This window comes from Capricornis sumatraensis, chromosome 18, assembly GCF_032405125.1.
Source record: "Capricornis sumatraensis isolate serow.1 chromosome 18, serow.2, whole genome shotgun sequence".
In the NCBI taxonomy this organism is placed as follows: Eukaryota; Metazoa; Chordata; class Mammalia; order Artiodactyla; family Bovidae; genus Capricornis; species Capricornis sumatraensis.
The window spans coordinates 24,730,089-24,749,044 of NC_091086.1; the positions used below are offsets into that span (position 1 = coordinate 24,730,089).

General features: G+C 38.2%; 1 protein-coding gene across 1 annotated transcript in view; it reads right to left on the reverse strand.

Annotated features, from left to right (window-relative positions):
• The window catches only part of ZSWIM6 (zinc finger SWIM-type containing 6), a 208,324-nt gene that overhangs the window by 65,698 nt on the left and 123,670 nt on the right, over window positions 1-18,956 (reverse strand). The window contains exon 2 of the mRNA XM_068990563.1: window positions 13,098-13,454. Within this exon, the coding sequence (XP_068846664.1) occupies window positions 13,098-13,454 (357 nt within the window). The remainder of the gene's footprint in view (window positions 1-13,097; window positions 13,455-18,956) is intronic.

Genomic DNA, 18,956 nt, shown 5'->3' on the forward strand with positions numbered 1-18,956 from the left:
AAAAAAGACACGTACACTTTACATTATACACCAGGAAATTCATGTTTACAACCACCCTCCCAAAAGAGGAAATTTATTTATTAAACTTTAATGCTAAAGTCTAAACGCTTAAATCCTAACATGTCATGATTATATGCATTAAAGTACTGCCTAAGCCTTGCATAAGATGCAGATGTGCAAGATTTATTTCTACTTGCTAATGGCTGTCTATAATCAAAGACAAACCTCTCAGAATTTCGCTTTGAGAAAGGCAGGCAAAGAGAAACATAATTCAAGCATTTATACATTTGCTATTAGATATAACCCACATTGGGCAGGAACCAGAACCTGGGTATATAAATTAAATGGTCCTTTAAAGTGTTTTAAAACTATCATATTTTTTACCCTTATTTATAATTATAAACTCTGTAACTTTTACAACTGTGTAATTAATCTTTGTGAGCATTTTATGACTAAAGCTTAATTTTACAAAGTTTCAAGCCTTCAGGGAAAGTGAAATTATCTGTTGAACACAGTGCAACAGTTTTATTGGCTCTTGCTCCCAGCCAGAGTGTATGAATTTGATTCACTCTCCTACCCTGGTTACATAACGCCATAGGAGGAGAGCAAAGGAGAGTTCACGAACGTAAAGGACTACTGTCCGTCTCTGGCCTTCCCTGTCTGCTACTTGATTTGGTTCTGCTTTAGTTTTGATTTACTCCAGTATCAAAACTCTTACCCCAGCAGTTCTCAAGATCAGGAGTGTATCAAGACTCCTGGGGCACACTGTGAAAAGTAGATGCTTAGGTACCACTTCAGACCTACTGAACCAGAATCCTTGCCACAGATAACATGGCCGTGGAGATGGGAAGTGCGGCTGGGAAACACAATTCTGTATTTGGAGGGAATCTTAAACATGGTGGCACATTCTGGATCTTCGGATTGAAAAGTATTCAGGGTCCAGTATACTCACTCAAGTACACTAAATTTAAGACCTATTGACTAAGATATCTGTCTCTTATCACAAAAACAGTCATTTCCAAGCACTGGACACTACCAAATCACACTGCAAATTTTAAACTGAGATATTAAGACATATTCAATAACTGGTTTATGCTATGTTTGGTATGTGGAATTATTCACAGCTTTGTATTCTAGTGGGGAATTTAATTATTTCTCTTTTCTTAAAACTGCTGGAAAACAAATTCAAACAAAAAGTTTAAGGCTTTAGTTTTCATCTTCATCTTAACTGTGACCTAACTGCCTCAATACCATGGTTGACCAAATAATGCTTTAAGCATTTATATTTAAGTAGCAGTGCTCTTTTTTTGTTGTTGTTAAAATTAAATTGTCAAATTCAGTCTACAGAGGAAGAATGCAGGAAGCAGATGTTTACACTGCAGAGGTGATTAATTCAGCCTCTTTTGCAGGACCTATAAAGGAATGCCATCTCCTACAGTTTTAGTGCCTGCTATTAAAGATAGGAAACATTAAGTCTGTGGCTTACAAAGACACTGGTCCACCTGTCTTACAAGCTGAAGGCAAAAATTCTGACATCAAACATTGGCACTGAGAGAGAAAAGACAACGCAGCAAACTTCAGTGATACAGGTTTAGGAAAAAAAAATCTTTAGCAAGGATAAGAACTAGAAGACCACTGAAAAATAATGTAACAATGTGTACTGAATAAACACACACTTGAGAAAAGCTTTAAATTTTATTCTTACTGAAATCCTCATTTCAAGGCGGTAACTAATGTCTTCATTTCCAAATACAAATTTGTGGCGGCTGAAACAGCCAGATCCTTCATCACCTATTCTCAGTGGTCAGTCCATGTAATTCTACTGCCATGATGCAGTGTGGTGTCCTCTGTAAGAGCTGTTAGAGGACAACCGGTTTAGCCTGGAAGCTAATGACAAAGGGAGTCCTGGCATGCGCCAGCCTCTGCTCCCTCAACAAGCCACCTTCCCTTTAGCTAAATGCCAAAGAAATAAATAAGTAGCACTGTAATCAGGATATAGCTCAGGGAACTCAAATCGGCCTGTCAAGGTTTATAGCTCCTACTCTTTTCCTCTCACCTGACTTTATTACTCATCTCTTATTATCTTTTCATTTACTTCAGAAGTTCCAGCAATATACTTATTCACGTACAGAAATGATCATGTATTTTATATGGATAAAGAGCAATAAAACACTTGTACATTCACTAATGCTCATTAAAAAATGAAGAATGTAAGCTTAGAGTGCTTAAGAGTTAGGTCATTTTCCATAACCTAACTAACAAGATGTATTAATATATTAGCAATTACTTGGTACACAAATAATTAAATGCAAAGTTCTCAGAAAGTCTCATTTTTACATAACCTGACTCTTCTGATTTATTAAGAGATCTACTATGTTTGCAAGGTTCAAGAATGATTCGTTCAGATTATTTTCAGAGATTTTTTTTTAAAACTTCACAAATATTTTCCTCAACGATACCACTGCCACGTCAACTGCCACATCACAATGATGGATAATAGCAACTTAACTTTACTCCTTTATAACTCTCCTGACCTTATGAAATAGGCTCTCTTTATAGACTATGTTTTACAAATAAGAAAACTAAGCCCTGAGGAAATTTAGTTCCTTCCCCCCACTAAAAGTTCTGGAAAGCAGAGACTAGAATTCTAATGTTTAACTTCTAAGCTCTTAAACACTCTGAGTACTCTTATAGTGCAAGGGGTGAAAAACCTACAGTGAGGGAGATGGAAACAATAAGCTCACAGAGCCAACATGGAAACTTGTTCTTGTTCAGTCACTAAGTGCTGTTAGACAATTTGCAACCCATGGACTGCAGCACACCAGGCTTCCCTGTCCTTCACTATCTGCCAGAGGTGTCTCAAACTCATATCCACTGAGTTGGCAATGCCAGCCAACCATCTCATCCTCTGTTGTTCCCTTCTCCTCCATTCAGGAGAGAGGGATGTTGAGGAAACTGATCACAGCTGGTAACAAGCCATTGACAATTATGAGAGTCGGGGTAGTGTCAGAGATGACTATAGGGTATGAGAGAAGGCACGATTTGGAGGTAAAAACAGAAAGGAAAAGGGTATCGAGCTAAAAGTAACTTGGCTGCTTCTGTACTACCGTGTCATGTATACCTGCTGGGTCAGAGATGTGACGCCTCCCAGAGGATTACTTCTCTTCTGCTAAAACAAAATGTTTTTCCATATGAAGATGATCATGTGTGCATGACTGTATATTTCAACAATTTTTTAGAAGAAATTTAAATCATATTATGAAAACATCAAGTTCTAATTAAAACTTAATGGTAAAACTGGTCATTTTTGAAGGGAAATTTGGCAGTAATTACAAAACTCAAAATGCCCATACCAATTGTTCTGGCATTTCAACTATTAACTAAGAATCTATTACTCAAAAGCACTTGCACAAATTCACACATACAAAAAGAATGGTCACAGTAGAATTGCACATAGTAGAAAAAAATGAAAACAATTTTGAAATCATTTGGTATGTTAATGATTAAACAGACTCATAATATGCAATACTACACGGGACTTAACACAATAACATGCCTTTTTGTACTAGTAAGATAAAAGTCTTCATGGAAAAAAAAAGAAACTACAAAAAAGTTTTAAACCTGTTTTTAAAAAATTACATACTTGTGTGTGCACCAAAAAACTGCCTCAAAAACTATAAACCACACCATCAGCAGTGGCTGCCTTGGGGGAATAAGGGAGTTACTGGAGACTAAGAGAGCCAATGAGTACTTGTCTTTTTATCCTCATTTACTTCTATACATTTTTCAACATTTTTTTTTTTTACTTATAAGTTTCACACTACTGCGCTTTGAGATAGCACATTTAAAGCAACTTTAATTCTCTCCTATAGACTTGCTAATTAAATTGACCACCACTAGTAGGTCATACCTTTGTTTCACCAGCTGTCAATGACGGAACATTCTACCATAGAAAGGATAATGCTTGTAATAACCAAATTATCTCTCTAGGATAACTGAAAAACTGGTTGCTAATGCAAGCCCAATTACATGAATATGACCATCCACAGGGAAACAAAATGAAGAGAGATGTGACATGAAGCCTCCATCAAACGACTCCAACTGTCACTCACTTGTATTTGGAACATAGGTACAAGAATAAATCTCCAGATTCTAAGAAAACAGAATTTAAAAATGATATGGTTACTTTTTTAAAAGTATCATTGACTTACAACATTATATTAGTTTTAGGGGTTCAGTATTTTTATAGACAACACTCCATCAAAAGTAACTACACGATAATGGTTATAATTCCCTATACTATACAATATACCCTTGTTTATTTTTTAATATACAGTGTTTTGTATCTCTTAATCTCATAACCCTAATTTGACCCCCCTCCCTTTCCTCTCCTCTCTGGTAACACTAATTTGTTTTCTTTGTCTGTAAGTCTCCTTCTACTCTGCTGTATACATTTGTTATTATTATATTTTAGATTCCACGTATCATTGATATCATAGAGCATTTGTCTTTCCCTGTCTTGAATTATTTCGCTAAGCATAATGGCCTCTAGGTCCATCCTTGTTCCTACAAATGGCAAACTTTCATTACTTTCCTATGACAGAGTAGTATTCCACTTGTATTCATACACCCCTCTTCTTTATCCAATTGTCTACTGATGGACACTTTAAAGTGAAAGTGAAAGTCACTCAGTTGTGTCTGACTCTGCGATCCCATGGACTATGTAGTCTATGGAATTCTCCAGGCCAGAATACTGGAGTGGGTAGCCATTCTTCTCTCCAGGGGATCTTTCCAACCCAGGGTTTGAACCCAGGTTTGAATCCTCTGCATTGCAGGATTCTTTAGCAACTGAGCCACCAGGGAAGCTGGGTTGTTTCCAAATCTCAGCTATTCTAAACAAACAGTGCTGCTGTGAACACTGGGGTGCATGTACCTTTTCAAATTACTCTTATTTTTTTTTTGCTGCATATATATCCAGGAGTGACTCCATTGTTAAATCTATTTGTAGTTTTGTTTTTTTTTTTAGGAACCTCTGTACTGTTTGTAATGTAATGCCTCTAATGTAAGTGGCTGCACCAATTTACATTCCCACCAACAGAGTGTAAGTGTTCCCTCTTCTCCACATCCTCTCCAACATTTGTTATTCGTAGACTTTAAAAAAAAATTATTTATGTACTTATGGCTGTCCTGGGTCTTTGTTGCTGCACAGGCTTTTCTCTAGTTGCAGTGAGCAGGGGCTACTCTCTAGTTGTGATGTGCAGACTTTTCATTGTGGTGGCTTCTTTTGTTGCAGAGCACAGACTCTAGGGCTTGGGCTTCAGTATTTGTGGCACGTAGGCTCAGGAGTTGTGGTTCTCGAGCTCTAGAGCAGTCTCAGCAGTTGTGGCACACAGGCTTAGCTGCTCCACAGCATGTGGGATCTCCCCAGATCAAGGATGAACCTGTATCTCCTGCACTGGGAGGCAGACTCCTAACCACTAGGCTACCAGGGAAGACCTGCTATTTGCAGACTTTTTGATGATGGCCACCCTGATAGGTATGAGGTGATATCTTACTGCTATTTTAATTTGCATTTCTCTAACAATTAGTGGTGTTGAGCATCTTTTCATGTGTCTATTAGCCATCAATATTTCTTTTTTGGAAAAATGTCTATTCAGGTCTTCATCCATTTTTTTGAATGGGTTATTTTTTTTTTGATACTAAGTTATATGAGCTATTTGTATATTTTAGATACCAATCTCATGTCAGTCATATCATTTGCAGGTATTTTCTCCCATTCTATAGGCTTATTTTTTTTGCCAATGGTTTCCTTTACTGTGCAAAAACTCTGAAGTTTAATTAGGTTCTTTTTGCCTTTTTTTTTTTTTTTTTGGCCTTAGGAGACAGATGCAAAAAACATTGCTACAATTTATGTCATAAGTGTTCTGCCTGTGTTCTCTTCTTTTTATGGTTTCAGGTCTTACATTTAAGTCATTAATCCATTTTGATTTTTTTTAATGTTGGAAGAAAATGTTCTAATCTCTTGTTTCACATGTAGCTGTCCAGCTTTCCCAGAACCACATGTTGAAGAGAATGCCTTCTCTCCATTGTATATTCTTGCCCCCTTTGTTGTAGATTAATTGACCACAGGTGTGTGAATTTACTTCTGGGCTCTTTATTCTTTTCATTAATCTCTGTGTCTGGTTTCTGTACCAGTACCGTGCTGTTTTGATTACTATAGCTTCGTAGTATAGTTTGATGAGCTCCAACTTTGTTCTTTTCTCTCAAGATTGCTTTGGTAATTCTGCATCTTTTGTGGTTCCATATCAATTTTACGCTAAAGCCTTTGACTGTGTGATCATAACAAACTGTGGAAAATTCTTAAAGGGAAGGAAATATCAGAATATCTTACCTGTCTCCTGAGAAATCTGTATGTGGGTCAAGAAGCAACAGTAAGAATCTTATATCAAACAACTGACTGGTTCAAAATTGAGAAAGGAGTACAACAAGGCTGTTTATTGTCACCCTGTTTATTTAACTTATATGCAGAGCACATCATGTGAAATGTCAGGCTGGATGAGTTACAGGCTGGAATCAAGACTGCCAGGAGAAATATCAACAACCTCAAGTATGTAGATGATACCACTTTAATGGCAGAAAGTAAAGAGAAACTGAAGAGCCTCTTGATGCGGGTCAAAGAGCTGGCCTAAAACTCAGTATTAAAAGAACTAAGATCATGGCACCCAGTCCCATCACTTCTTGGTAAATAGAAGGGGCAAAGGTGGAAGCAGTAACCGATTTCCTCTTCTTGGGCTCTAAAATTACTGTGGATGGTGACTGCAGCCATCAAAGTAGAAGAAAACTGCTTCTTAGCAGGAAAGCTACAACAAATCTAGACAGCATATTAAAAAGCAAAGACATCACTTTGCCAGCAAAGGTCCATATAGTCAAGACCATGGTCTTTCTAGTAGTCATGTATGGATATGAGGGTTGGACCATAAAGAAGGCAGAGCACCAAAGCATTCATGCTTCTGAACTGTGGTGCTGGAGAAGACTCTTCAGAGTCCCTTGGATTGCAAGGAGATCAAACCAGTCAATCCTAAAGGAAATCAGTCCTGAATATTCACTGGAAGGACTGATGCTCCAACACTTTGGCCGCCTGATGTGAAGAGCAACTCACTGAAAAAGATCCTGAAGCTGGGAAGGACTGAAGGCAGAAGAAGAGGGCAACAGAGGATGGAATGTTTGGAAGGCAGCATTGATTCACTAGACATGAACTTAAGCAAACTCCAGCACATGGTGGGGACACGGAGGCCTGGCATACTGCAATCCATGGGGTCATACAGAGTCGGACACAACTTGGCAACTCAACAACAACAACGAATTTTAGGATTTTCTGTCCTAATTTTGTGGAAAATGTCATTGTTATTTGATAGGGCTTGTATCAAATCTGTAGGCTGTTTTGGATAGTCTATCCATTTTAACAATATTAATCACTTCAATTCAAGAGCATATCTTTTCATTTCTGTGTATCATCTTCATTTTCCTTCATCAATGTTTTATTGTTTTCAGAGTACAGGCCTTTCACCTACTCAGTTAAATTTATTCCTATGTATTTTATTCTTTTCCATTTAATTTTTAATGACATTATCTATTTTTACTTTCTTTTTCTGATGTTTCATTATTAGTGTACAGAAATGCAACAGATTTCTGTATATTAATCTGTAGCCTGCAACTTTGCTGAATTCATTTATTAGCTTTTGGGTGGAAATTTTAGGGTTTTCTATGTGAATAGTAACAATTTTACTTCTCTTTCAATTTGAATGGCTTTTATTTCTTTTTTCTGTCTGACGGCTGTGGTGAGATCTTCCAATACTATGTTAAATAGAAGTGGTGGGAGTGGAAATCCTTGTCTTATTCCTGAATTTGGAGGAAAGGCTTTAGCTTTTCACCACTGAGTATGATTTTTAACTATGCATGGGTGTGTCATAAATGACCTTTATTACATAATAAAGGACACTGTTACTTTTTGTTTAACTAATTGTGAGTGTCCATTACTTCTTAAATACTGTCCTTAGGGAAGCTGCCAAAAGATACAAGTCATAGTTGTAGCCCTGATGGAACTTACAATCAAGTAAAATTAAGCTACACAACAAACATGGGATGGCTGAATAGATTCACTTGTTTGCTAATACCTGGGAGAGACTGAATGGATTGATATATACAATGGCTGGGACATGGAAGTATTTGAAGGCTAAATTAAGCAAGACAGGCAGGCATGAACGGAATTTATACTGCTAGTTTTATACAAAACCATGCTGAAACAAAACGAAATGTCTGATGCAAGAACAACACACAAATGCACACTTGGGTAGAAGAGGTACATTGGTCCTTCTGTGTGTGTCTGTATAAAAATACTACCACCAGTCACAGAATCAGGGGTGGAAAAGATCTTACATGTCATGTGTCAACCCTCACCTGACATGTAAATAGAACTGACTCAAACAACTGAATTTGAATTGCACAGGTCCACTTACAGAGGATTTTTTTTCAACAGTATTAATAAATATTAAATACTACACAATCCCCAGTTGAATCCACAGATACAGAACTGCAGATACAGAAGATCTGTGGGTACGAGGAACCACGGGTGCAGAGGAACTGCAGGCACCCAGGACTAACTATGTAAGTTACATGTAGGTTTTCAACTGCACAGATGGTTGATGTCTCTAACATCCAAACTGTGCAAAGGTCAACTGTACATCCCTTCTACATTTGGCTGACTGAGATGGTATCTCTGGACACTCGACAGTGAAATGAGGGATGAATCCAGCTTGCTTTGGGGACTGACTCGGGCACTGGGGGTAAAAGGGCCACAGAAATGACATCCTTTCCCTCTGGTCCAAGAAGAGACCTATGCCACAGGTGACACTCAATCTGTCCCTTTTTGTCATCGTCTGCCTAGTACACACTTTCCCATAGGGAGGTCCCCAAAAGGAAGAGCAAAAGAGGAAAACGTAGACGAGGAAATATATGCCAGGGAGTCAGAGGACAGCAAGCTGACCTCCAACTCTATTATCATCCGTCCCCCAACAGGTTTCTTTTCTCTTCTTTTTAACTATGACTACTTATGGGTACCCCAACATGATGTAAACTCTTATCTTTTCTTTAATATTTTACATATGTAAGTATGACTAAGATTTTTCCAATGCTGCTAGTGAAGATTATGAGCATGTTAAAGATGAGAGAAATTAGTCTTACCCAGGGTCACACAGGTAATATACAGCAGAGATAATAATGTACTCTAGGTCTCCAGGTTTCAATGTTCTGTCCAGATACCACAATTCACTAATTTATAATACATTAATAAGAAGCATAAAAGACCAAAAAATGGCTGGGATGAATTAACCAAGAGAGCAGGTTAGCATTTAGAAATAAGTAAATTTCTAAACACTGAGAAAAAACAATTGCTTTTGTTTTTTTGGAGAATATGGAAGCTAGAAAGTTTTACTGTAATATAAAACCATGGTAAACAATTTTGCTTATCAATGTAAAACTACAACTGGCAATCTCCATGGAGGGCCATTAACATCAATTAACTACCTTACAGCCACTTTTTAGCACACAATAATTGATTTAATCTAATCAAAATTATGTGGAAAATTTTATGACACCAAAATGAAATGTAAAAAACTGACAAGGACTGAACAATTATGATAACTAAGTCTGTATTTCAAGTACTTTTACTCCATCTGTGATCCTGGATAAGTCACTAAACCATTCTCCTTGGTTTCTTCATCTACAAACTATTACAATTATAAATTTGCAATATGTAGCTTACAAGGAAATTATCAGGAACAATATGCCTGGAATAGACTTGAAAAAGCTTTTAATTCCTTAGCATAAAGTTCTTTAAAAAATATTTCAAAATAGTAAGTAAAGCAACTAATAGAATTTTAAGAAGCTTTAGGACAAGTTCATAAGAAAAAGGAAAAACCTACTGTTAGCAGCATAGCCTGCATTTACTTAAAAATTGTATTATGGCTTTCTTTTAAAAAGGATTTAGATAAGATAAACCTCATTCTCTTTAAGATACCTACTAACAAAATCTAATCTAAATCCTATCCTAACTCTATTTATCTAGTTAGGTAAAAGTGATGTTTTTCCTTAGAGAAAAATGAACTCTTCCTAATATTCATGTTCAGACATTTTTCTCAAAGAAAAAAATATATCCTCAAAACCATGCAATAAAATACTGCTTAAAAAATGAGTCAGAGGATGCTTAATGTACAGATGTCTGGAGGCAGGTGGGACCATGTCATCAAATAACTGCAAAACATTTTAAATCCCACCCCCTACTAAGTCATCAATCTAACAGTTAAAATAAGACCCTCCAGGGAGCAGATTTCCCGTTTCATCACTTAAGGTCACGGCCTGCTTTCTAACTCTCTTCTTTTTTGCCACTTGTCACACTAGAATGGAAAGCAGGAAGGCAGCTTGTGTAATTGGCCCATTTCCAGGCTAGGAGCAAATATGATGATAAATTAAGTGGAGAAAGCTGGCAGGAGAAACTGCTCAAGTTCACTGCTCTCGTGGAGCTGTTCTCATACAACAGTTATCTGAAAATCACATTCAGTTTAAAGCTAACCTGCATTCTGTCCTTGATATTCCCTTAGTTATTTTCTTCTAATTTTAGAAAGTCTGAAAGAAATATAATGTCATGTGAATACTTTCTTACATCCAACCTTAGATTGCTTCATTAGTCCCACTATGTTGATGCAGAAATGGATTTTAAAAGCTCTTAGATAAGAAATTTGGGGGTCTGCTATCCTTTAAAACAAGGAAGACAGGTGCAGAACCAACAACTGACTTGGTATGGACCTCTGGTTAAACTAAAACTCTGAGGACTAAATGACCAAGTGGATTATATGAATTTTAAAGAAAGGAAAAAAGGGGGGTGCATAAAAGTTTGAAGAAATGGTATATGCTATTCTTCTGCCTTCAGTGAATGTTTTAATAAGAAGCCACAAATAGGCTCCTGAGAAATCTCTGAGATGACTGTTAGCTGGCCTGAATTTTCACTCAGTAACACAACTGAGACAGATGGTATGACAGAGCAGAAGCCTACTTAAACTTAGAGAGTCCTTGAGTGCATGTGCTTTTGGTGGGTCCAGGGTACTTCTGCGGCAGAGTTGTTTACCATGCTGTTACTCAACACTGGCAGACTCTACCAAGTAAAACGCTTTATACACCTTGGAACAGCTACTTTAATAAAGCTGAGACTGATACGCAGAGTGCTATGAGAAATACGGTTATGCGGATTTTCCGTTGACATGAAAGACATATTAAAAGTATCATAAGACACCAGGAGACTTACAAAAAGAATGTTCATAGCTTTATTCAAAACAAGGTTCATCAACAGTGAAATGGACAAATAAATCATGGTGTCCTCATACCCAGAATACTCTCCAGAGAGCTACTGTTCCAATAAGGTAGCTACTAATCATATGGCTACTGAACACCTGCAATTAGAGTTTGATGTGAGATGTGCTTGTGGTTAAGTGTAAAACAGATTTTCAAAGAATAATGTGAAAAAGAAGTGAAATATATAAATATTTTTGTGGAATTTATGAATGTTAAGACTATGAATTGATTTTTTAGGTATATTGCGATAAGCATTATTAAAATCAATTTTAATTCTTTTTAAATATTTTAAATTATACATGTGGTTCACACTGCACTTCTATTGGTATTTCTAGTGCTGCTTGAGAGCGTGAAAATGAAAGAACTAAAAGGTACATGAAACAATGTAAATAAATCTCATAAACATGAGATGATGTTTATGATTATTCAAATGATTATTCAAATCATTCATGACTTTGAATGAAAGAAGTCAGATAGGGGCTTCCCTCGTGGCTCAGTAGTAAAGAATCTGCCTGCCAATGCAGGGAATATGGGTTTGATCCACTGATCTGGGAAGATCCCACATGCTGCAGAGCAACTAAGCCAGTGCGCCACAACTACTGAGCCCTAGAGGCTGTGTTCCACAGCAGAAGACACTGCAATGAGAAGCCTGCGTGCAGCAATGAAGACCCGGCACAGCCAAAAATTAATAAATAAATAAAATTCAAAAAAACAAAAAAAAAGTCAGATACCTAAAGTTTAAAATCAGGTAAGACTACACCAGTGTTCAGTGATGTTAACATTAAAACACAAAGCACCAAGGAAGTGATTACCATAAAAAAAATCAGGCAATGGTTACCATAAGGAACAGAAAGGAGCTGATGACTGAAAGTACGGGGGCACACGTGGAACCCTCTCAAGTGCCAAATGTGGTCTATTTCATGGCCTGGGTGTTGGTTCACTTTGTTAATAAGCACACAGATATTTTATGCACTGTTCTGTGTTACGTCTCACAATTTTAAAAGTTTTTCGGAACTGAGCTCAAACTGCTTTCCTTAAACATTTACACTTTCTATGTCAAGTAAGAACTTTTCTAAAATGGTAGGATTGCGTGAACTGGTCTCATATCTCAACTATATGTAGATAGCTGATACACATGCTAACAAATAAGTGAGATAAGTTCAGTGTATAAAAGACTTAAAAGCAACTTTTTTGAGATTTCTTATATACAATAATAGTCATATCCTAAACTCTCTCTAAACAAATTTTAGTATTTTCTAAGAATAAATTATTTCTTAACATGCGGTATCATATCAGAAACTTAATGTCTTGGAAAATACACTGTTTTAAGAAAATGAAAAAAATTCTGAATACATGCAAGTCAGTTTACTGACAATAGCTGACAAGGGTGAATTTGTGTTTACCATAGCCAATATCTAGTATTTGATAAAACTGTATTAATATAAAACATAAATGTTCAAGAGCCAAGCTTTAACAAATGAGAGATCTTTCTGAGCATAAAACGCTTGGTATCTCAAGAATGAATACATCAGAAGAAATGTTTTAAGATGCAAAACTGAATTTAAACCCTCAGCTACCTAAGGGCAATGCTGATGATCTAATTCATATTTAATTTACTTTTATATAGAAGAATTAAACTTATAAATGAACAATAATCCCAAGAAGCAAGCTACAGAATGGCTGTCTATACTCACCATGTACTTGGTTGATTTCTGAATTCTGGGAAAGAATTTCATCTGCTAATTTTTGAGCAGTTGGCAAAACTTCTGTGTGGTGCACTGTGATCAAATACTGTACAAACTTTTGTAGTTGGTCTCTATTCATTTGAAAGAGAGTCTCTGAAATGGGAAGATGCAATTTGACCTGATCTGGCTTGCGGATGCGGTATAAAGACAGTGCCACAACATGCGCACAATAAAATATGTCCTTGTTTCCACAGCTGCAGGTCACTGAGGTAATCTTGCAACGATCAAAGCTGATGGCCACGTTGCAAACAGTTTCTGGCTCCGATTGTATTGCAGGTTCTGTCACTGTGCCACTCAAGTGGAAACCTATGTGAAAGAAAGGGAGGAGAGAGTTCAGCTTCTGCATTCAGATGCTACAAAATATTTTAATTCTTGGAAATGTGTAGTACTTGACAGCAGTAAGAAAAACATATGACAGCTTTTATTTTCAAGTAAAAACATTCAGGTCACTCAAACCTCCCTCCCCCAGCACCTTACCAGTAAAAAAAAAAAAAAGCTATTTAACAGACATGCTCAAGTATTTTACCCAGCCATATGAAACACTTCCTGCAGTATACCACCATCACACCTATATAGCTACATCTATATCTATATATACACACACACATACCACAGCAAAACTATGCCTAGATCACAGCTTTAATAAGCCGTCATTACACTACTTTAAATCTGTGGTATAGTGGCTCACACGGTAAAGAATCTGCCTGCAATGCAGGAGATCCCGGTTCAGTCCCTTAGTCAGGAAGAGCCTCTGGAGAAGGGGATGGCTACCCACTCCAGTAGTTTTGCCTGGGCAATCCCATGGACAGAGGAGCCTGGAGGGCTACAGTCCATGGGGTTGTAAAGAGTCAGCCACGACTGCGTGACTAACACTTTCACTTTCCTACTTGACCAAAATCAAGTAGTTTTCTCCCCTACCATCCCACCTTTTTTAGAACAATTTTTTAAAATAGAGTAGGCCGTTTCAGCTTTCTTCTCAACAAACTCTTCCCCTTCCTTCCACCGTTATTCCAGGCAGCCCCAGTACAGCAGAATCTCTGGGGAATGGCAAAGCCCACCAAAACCTGAAATCAGCACCATAGCTGAAGTAGCTCACAATGATGATTTTCTTTCCTATCATAGAGCAAGTGAAAGTGAAAGTCGCTCAGTTGTATCCAACTCTTTGGGACCCCATGGACTAGTCCATGGGATTCTCCAGCCAAGAATACTGGAGTGGGTAGCCTTTCCCTTCTCCAGGAGATCTTCCCAACCTAGGGATTGAACCCAGGTCTCTGGCATTGCAGGCAGATCCTTTACCTACTGAGCTATCAGGGAAGCCCATCACACAGAGTAAAGCTGGTACAAACATGCTCATGTGCACATATGGGTGCACAAAATCACAAAGCGGCAAGGGACCTTAGAGGCTGTATAGCTTCAACTTAGAACCACAAAGGAATTCTCTACAACCTCATGACCAACAGCTTCAGAGCACTGATCCAAAGGATCCAGCAATGAGACACTCAAGCCACCAAGCAGCAATTCCTCATGGAGAGCTTTAGCTACAGCTCACAGTCAACTGGAAACTGTCTCCCGCTGCCACTGGCCGCAGTCAGTCAGTCCTGTCCTGTTTGGTTAGGGCATAAATTGCCCTCACCCCTTTCCCCTAAATATGGGGAATTATCCTGAGTTCTTTTGGCACACCATTCCATTCCATCTACCCTCTCTCAAAGTCACATGGAGAGGACGGTGATAAACTTTAAGGGGAATCCCTTTAGAAACCTTCAGGCCACAGGTTCACCTCAGGATTAAGTGCTTGACAGAGACCTGAATGTTACAAGCGTAATGAAGCTCTTCTCAGCCTTCCACCATCTATGCTACTTGAATTAAACTTATCTAGCAGGCCACCACGTCTTCATTCTCTCCCAGTGGGAAGTCTGGGAGGGGGGCTGCACTTGGGGCTGCAGAGACGTGACAGGGGAAAGACAGTCGGATGACGCCTAGAGTTCACATGCGGGGCATCTGAACCCTACTTACTATCACCTTCAAGGGAGGGCTTCCTTTAGGCCAGGGAGTCGGGGAAAACATTATTCAACTTACAAGAAATCTTTCAGAGTAGTATAACTTCATCTTGAGAATTCATAGTCAGCAACACAGTGGAAAGAGGAAAGTGCTATAATTTTTTTAACCAAATTATCAATTTAAAAGGTACATTTCCAAAAATCAAATCACTATCATTCCAAAAATCAAATCACTATCATTGCTTTGTAATAAGGAAATCTGATAACTGTAATATGGTAATCTTTGGTTTTCTTCCCATAAAGCTCATACCTGTTTCCAAATGGATATTCCAGTTTCCTGTTATAACTCTTTTGGTCAAGAAGTTTTTGTGGGGGCTTCCCTAGTGGCTCAGTGGTAAAGAATCCACCTGCCAATGTGGGAGACACAGGTTTGATCCCTGATCCGGGAAGATTCCACATACCTCGAAGAAAGCCCGAGAGCCACAACCACTGAGCCAACGCTCTAGAGCCTGGGAGCCCACGTGCCTAGTCTGTGCTCCACAACGAGAAGCCACCACAATGAGAAGCCTGGGCACCATAATGAAGAATAGCCCCCGCCCGCCGCAACCAGAGAAAGCCCGCGCAAAACAAAGGCCCTGCACAAGCAAAAAAAGATTTAAGTTTTTTTTGAAAACCACAAAGTAAAGACAGATAGCATATGTGATCATATTTTTTAAAAATTTGAATGCATTTTCCCATGAGAAAAAATAATCACACAAAAAAGTAAACTGAAGACAATTTCAGAAATAATAATAAGAGCAGCCTTGCCTTTTTATATATCAGGGCACTAAGAACTTACAATAATTAGAAGATCATGCATGGCACAGGCATACATTAAGACAAAATAGAAAAAAAAAAAAAGGATTATAAGAGAGTCTAGAAAGTTTCCAAGTATATTCTGTATACTTAGTGCAAAGGATCTGTTCTCCACCTGTCACATGTATATGTGCACCAAAGAAACTAGCTGTCACTACAGAAAGATAGTTCTCATAAACTAACCATTTATAATGTCAATCTCTCTCAGTTTACCACTCCTTTATTTCTCCTTATTCACCAAGTCAGCACTTTAGTCCCTCTGCAAAAGTGATACTGAATAGCTTCTCCTACCACAGGCAAAGCCAAGACAACCGAGCATCCAAACGAGTTATACTAGTTAGTATTTAAACAGTCTGAAAGGCTATAGTTTGACAGGTGCTTCAGAAGAGATTAATTTAACTATCAAAGAAGAGGCCCTTAGCAAAACTGATGAAGCTCGCAAATAGTTTTGCAAAAACAACTTTTCTTTACTCATGTAGTTGTGTAAGTCAGAGGTACAGCGAACCCTGATACTGTACAATTATGCTAGAAGAAAAACCCCACACATTATCCAATTTCATTATGTCAAATATTTACTACTCTCATAAAATATTTTAAAAAGAAAACTATAAAACATTGCAACCTCCAAAACAATTCAAGAGATGTGTGAGGACACAAATAGACACATTAATGTCTTATAAAGTACACTTCATTGATGTAGTATCATCAGAATTAAGGTGCTTCTTGAATGTTCACATTCTAAGTAATTCTAGATTATCTTTCAAGTATCGAAACTCCTTTTCAAAATTCTAACCGTTTTTTTTAAAGTATTTCTACATGGTATAGGTTTTACCTCGCCACCCTAGTCAGCTGACCATTTAGGGTGTTACCAAGTGAAAGGGACAGCACTCCCTGGACAGACAACTGCAGGTGGCAGGATTTTTTTAGTGAGCTCTAATTTTCTTCTCTTCTATCAGCTATCACAGTGACTCCTCTCTCCTACAGCTATTCTTTTTCATCGAAAAGTCATTCCCCTCAGGTCAGCTACACCTCTAATTTGACTTGCTTTGTGGCAACTATTTAATACTCAGAGGCCTACTGGGGGTTGCCCCTCCTCATTTTGAGGCTGGGATGAATACAAGAAAATTACACAGGGGACAGTAGGTATAATACTGAGCCAATATGTAGGAGGTTCCATCAAGCCTACTTCAGGGATGCGTAGTCATGACTTCTGGCCTCACCTATTTGAGAAAACTTGGGAATTCTACCAACTCACTTTCTCCAAGTCCTAAATCATACCAGAGCACCCACAGGAGAAGCAAGGAAAATACGCCTCCCTCAAAGATTCTTAGAGATGTCCCTTATAAGACATTCTCTCCCACCCCCTCCACCCCACCCCACAATGGTCTTATCCCTTAGGTACTGGGTGACTTGAAACAAAGCAATGTTCTTGAGAACGGATTTTGCCTTTCTGGAATTCTGACAGTCCCAGATAACAAGCTGCCTCAGGACTGCAGATGCGAAAATCTCCTACTGGGATAGTCAGCTGTTCTATATGACAGAACTGAGGATACAAAAGGGGGTAATCCTGCGCTCTATGGTAAACCATGGATAATTAACTTTTATTTTCAAATAACTAAAACTGAAGAAATTATGCAAATCTTTTTAAATAAATATATTTGACTTTATAAAATATAATCTGTCAAAGACAGCTAATCCCATTAACAGCAAACCTCACAGGCAGTCAAACTGTCTGGTCATCATGCCACCACAGAGCCCAATATAACTTTAGTATTCACATCCTCAATCTGCAGGAACTAAAGAAAAAGCATAAACCAAAGCATAGTGCTGTGTGTGTGTGTGTGTGTGTGCGCTAAGTTGCTTCAGTCGTATCCGACTCTCTGTGACCCCAAGGACTGCAGCCCACCAAGCTCTTCTGTCCATGGGATTCTCCAGGCAAGAATATTGGAGTGGGTTGCGACGGCCTCCTTCAGGGAATCTTCCCAACCCAGGGATCGAACCTACATGTCTTATGTCTCCTGCACTGGCAGGTGGGTTCTTTACCACTAGCGCTACCTGGGAAGCCCACAGCGATGTAGAGGCCTTGGTAAAACACTGATTTGGATCAGGTTCTGTCCACTTAAAAGCTGTGTGATCTGAGCATGCTCTTTAACCTTTCTGACTTGCTCTATTTTGAGCAAAACGGGGCTAGAAATACCTCCTAGGGTTGTTTGGGGGATTAAAATGAAATAACATATGTAAAGCACCCGGCACACAGTAAAAGTGCTCGTTAAATTTTATTTCCCTTTCCTTCTCTTTCCAGCTGGAGGAAAAAAGGGGAGGGGTGCTGGATACATTCCCTTTATCCGTAACACTTTTTTCCCTCCACAGCTACTGGAATCTTTGGGGAAGGTGGAGTCTCACTCTTGAAGTAGCTTGGAAAAAAAGCATGAAAGAATGTTAATTTCATACACAGAGAACTAGAGAATTTTAGGGGAGAGACTTCTTTCAAGTAACCATAGATACTTCAGAAATATTATAATGCAATGATTCTTAAAACACAGTCCCTGGATACCCACAAGTACCCGAGGGGCTTTCAGGGAAGTCCACAACACCGAAACTTCTTCATTTTTGCACTTGACCTTACTGTAGGTCAATGGTTTATAAGACAACATAAAAATCTTTAAGGGGCAAATTTATCACATATGAACACACAAACTGCCTGCATTAATTTCACATTAATGAGCATTAACATTTCTAGAAAGTAAATACTAAATTCTTCATTGATACTCTAAAAATACTCTTTCCCTGAAAGCTGATTTTCTGTATCTAAGTCAATATTTTAGTTGCATTTTAAAGAGGACAAGGAGAGGCCCCTGATATCACAGGGACAGAGACAACTGGTTTAAAATACAAAAATAATTTCTAAAGGTTGGCCATTTTGTGCATATATGCGTATGCTCTCGGTTAACTGAAA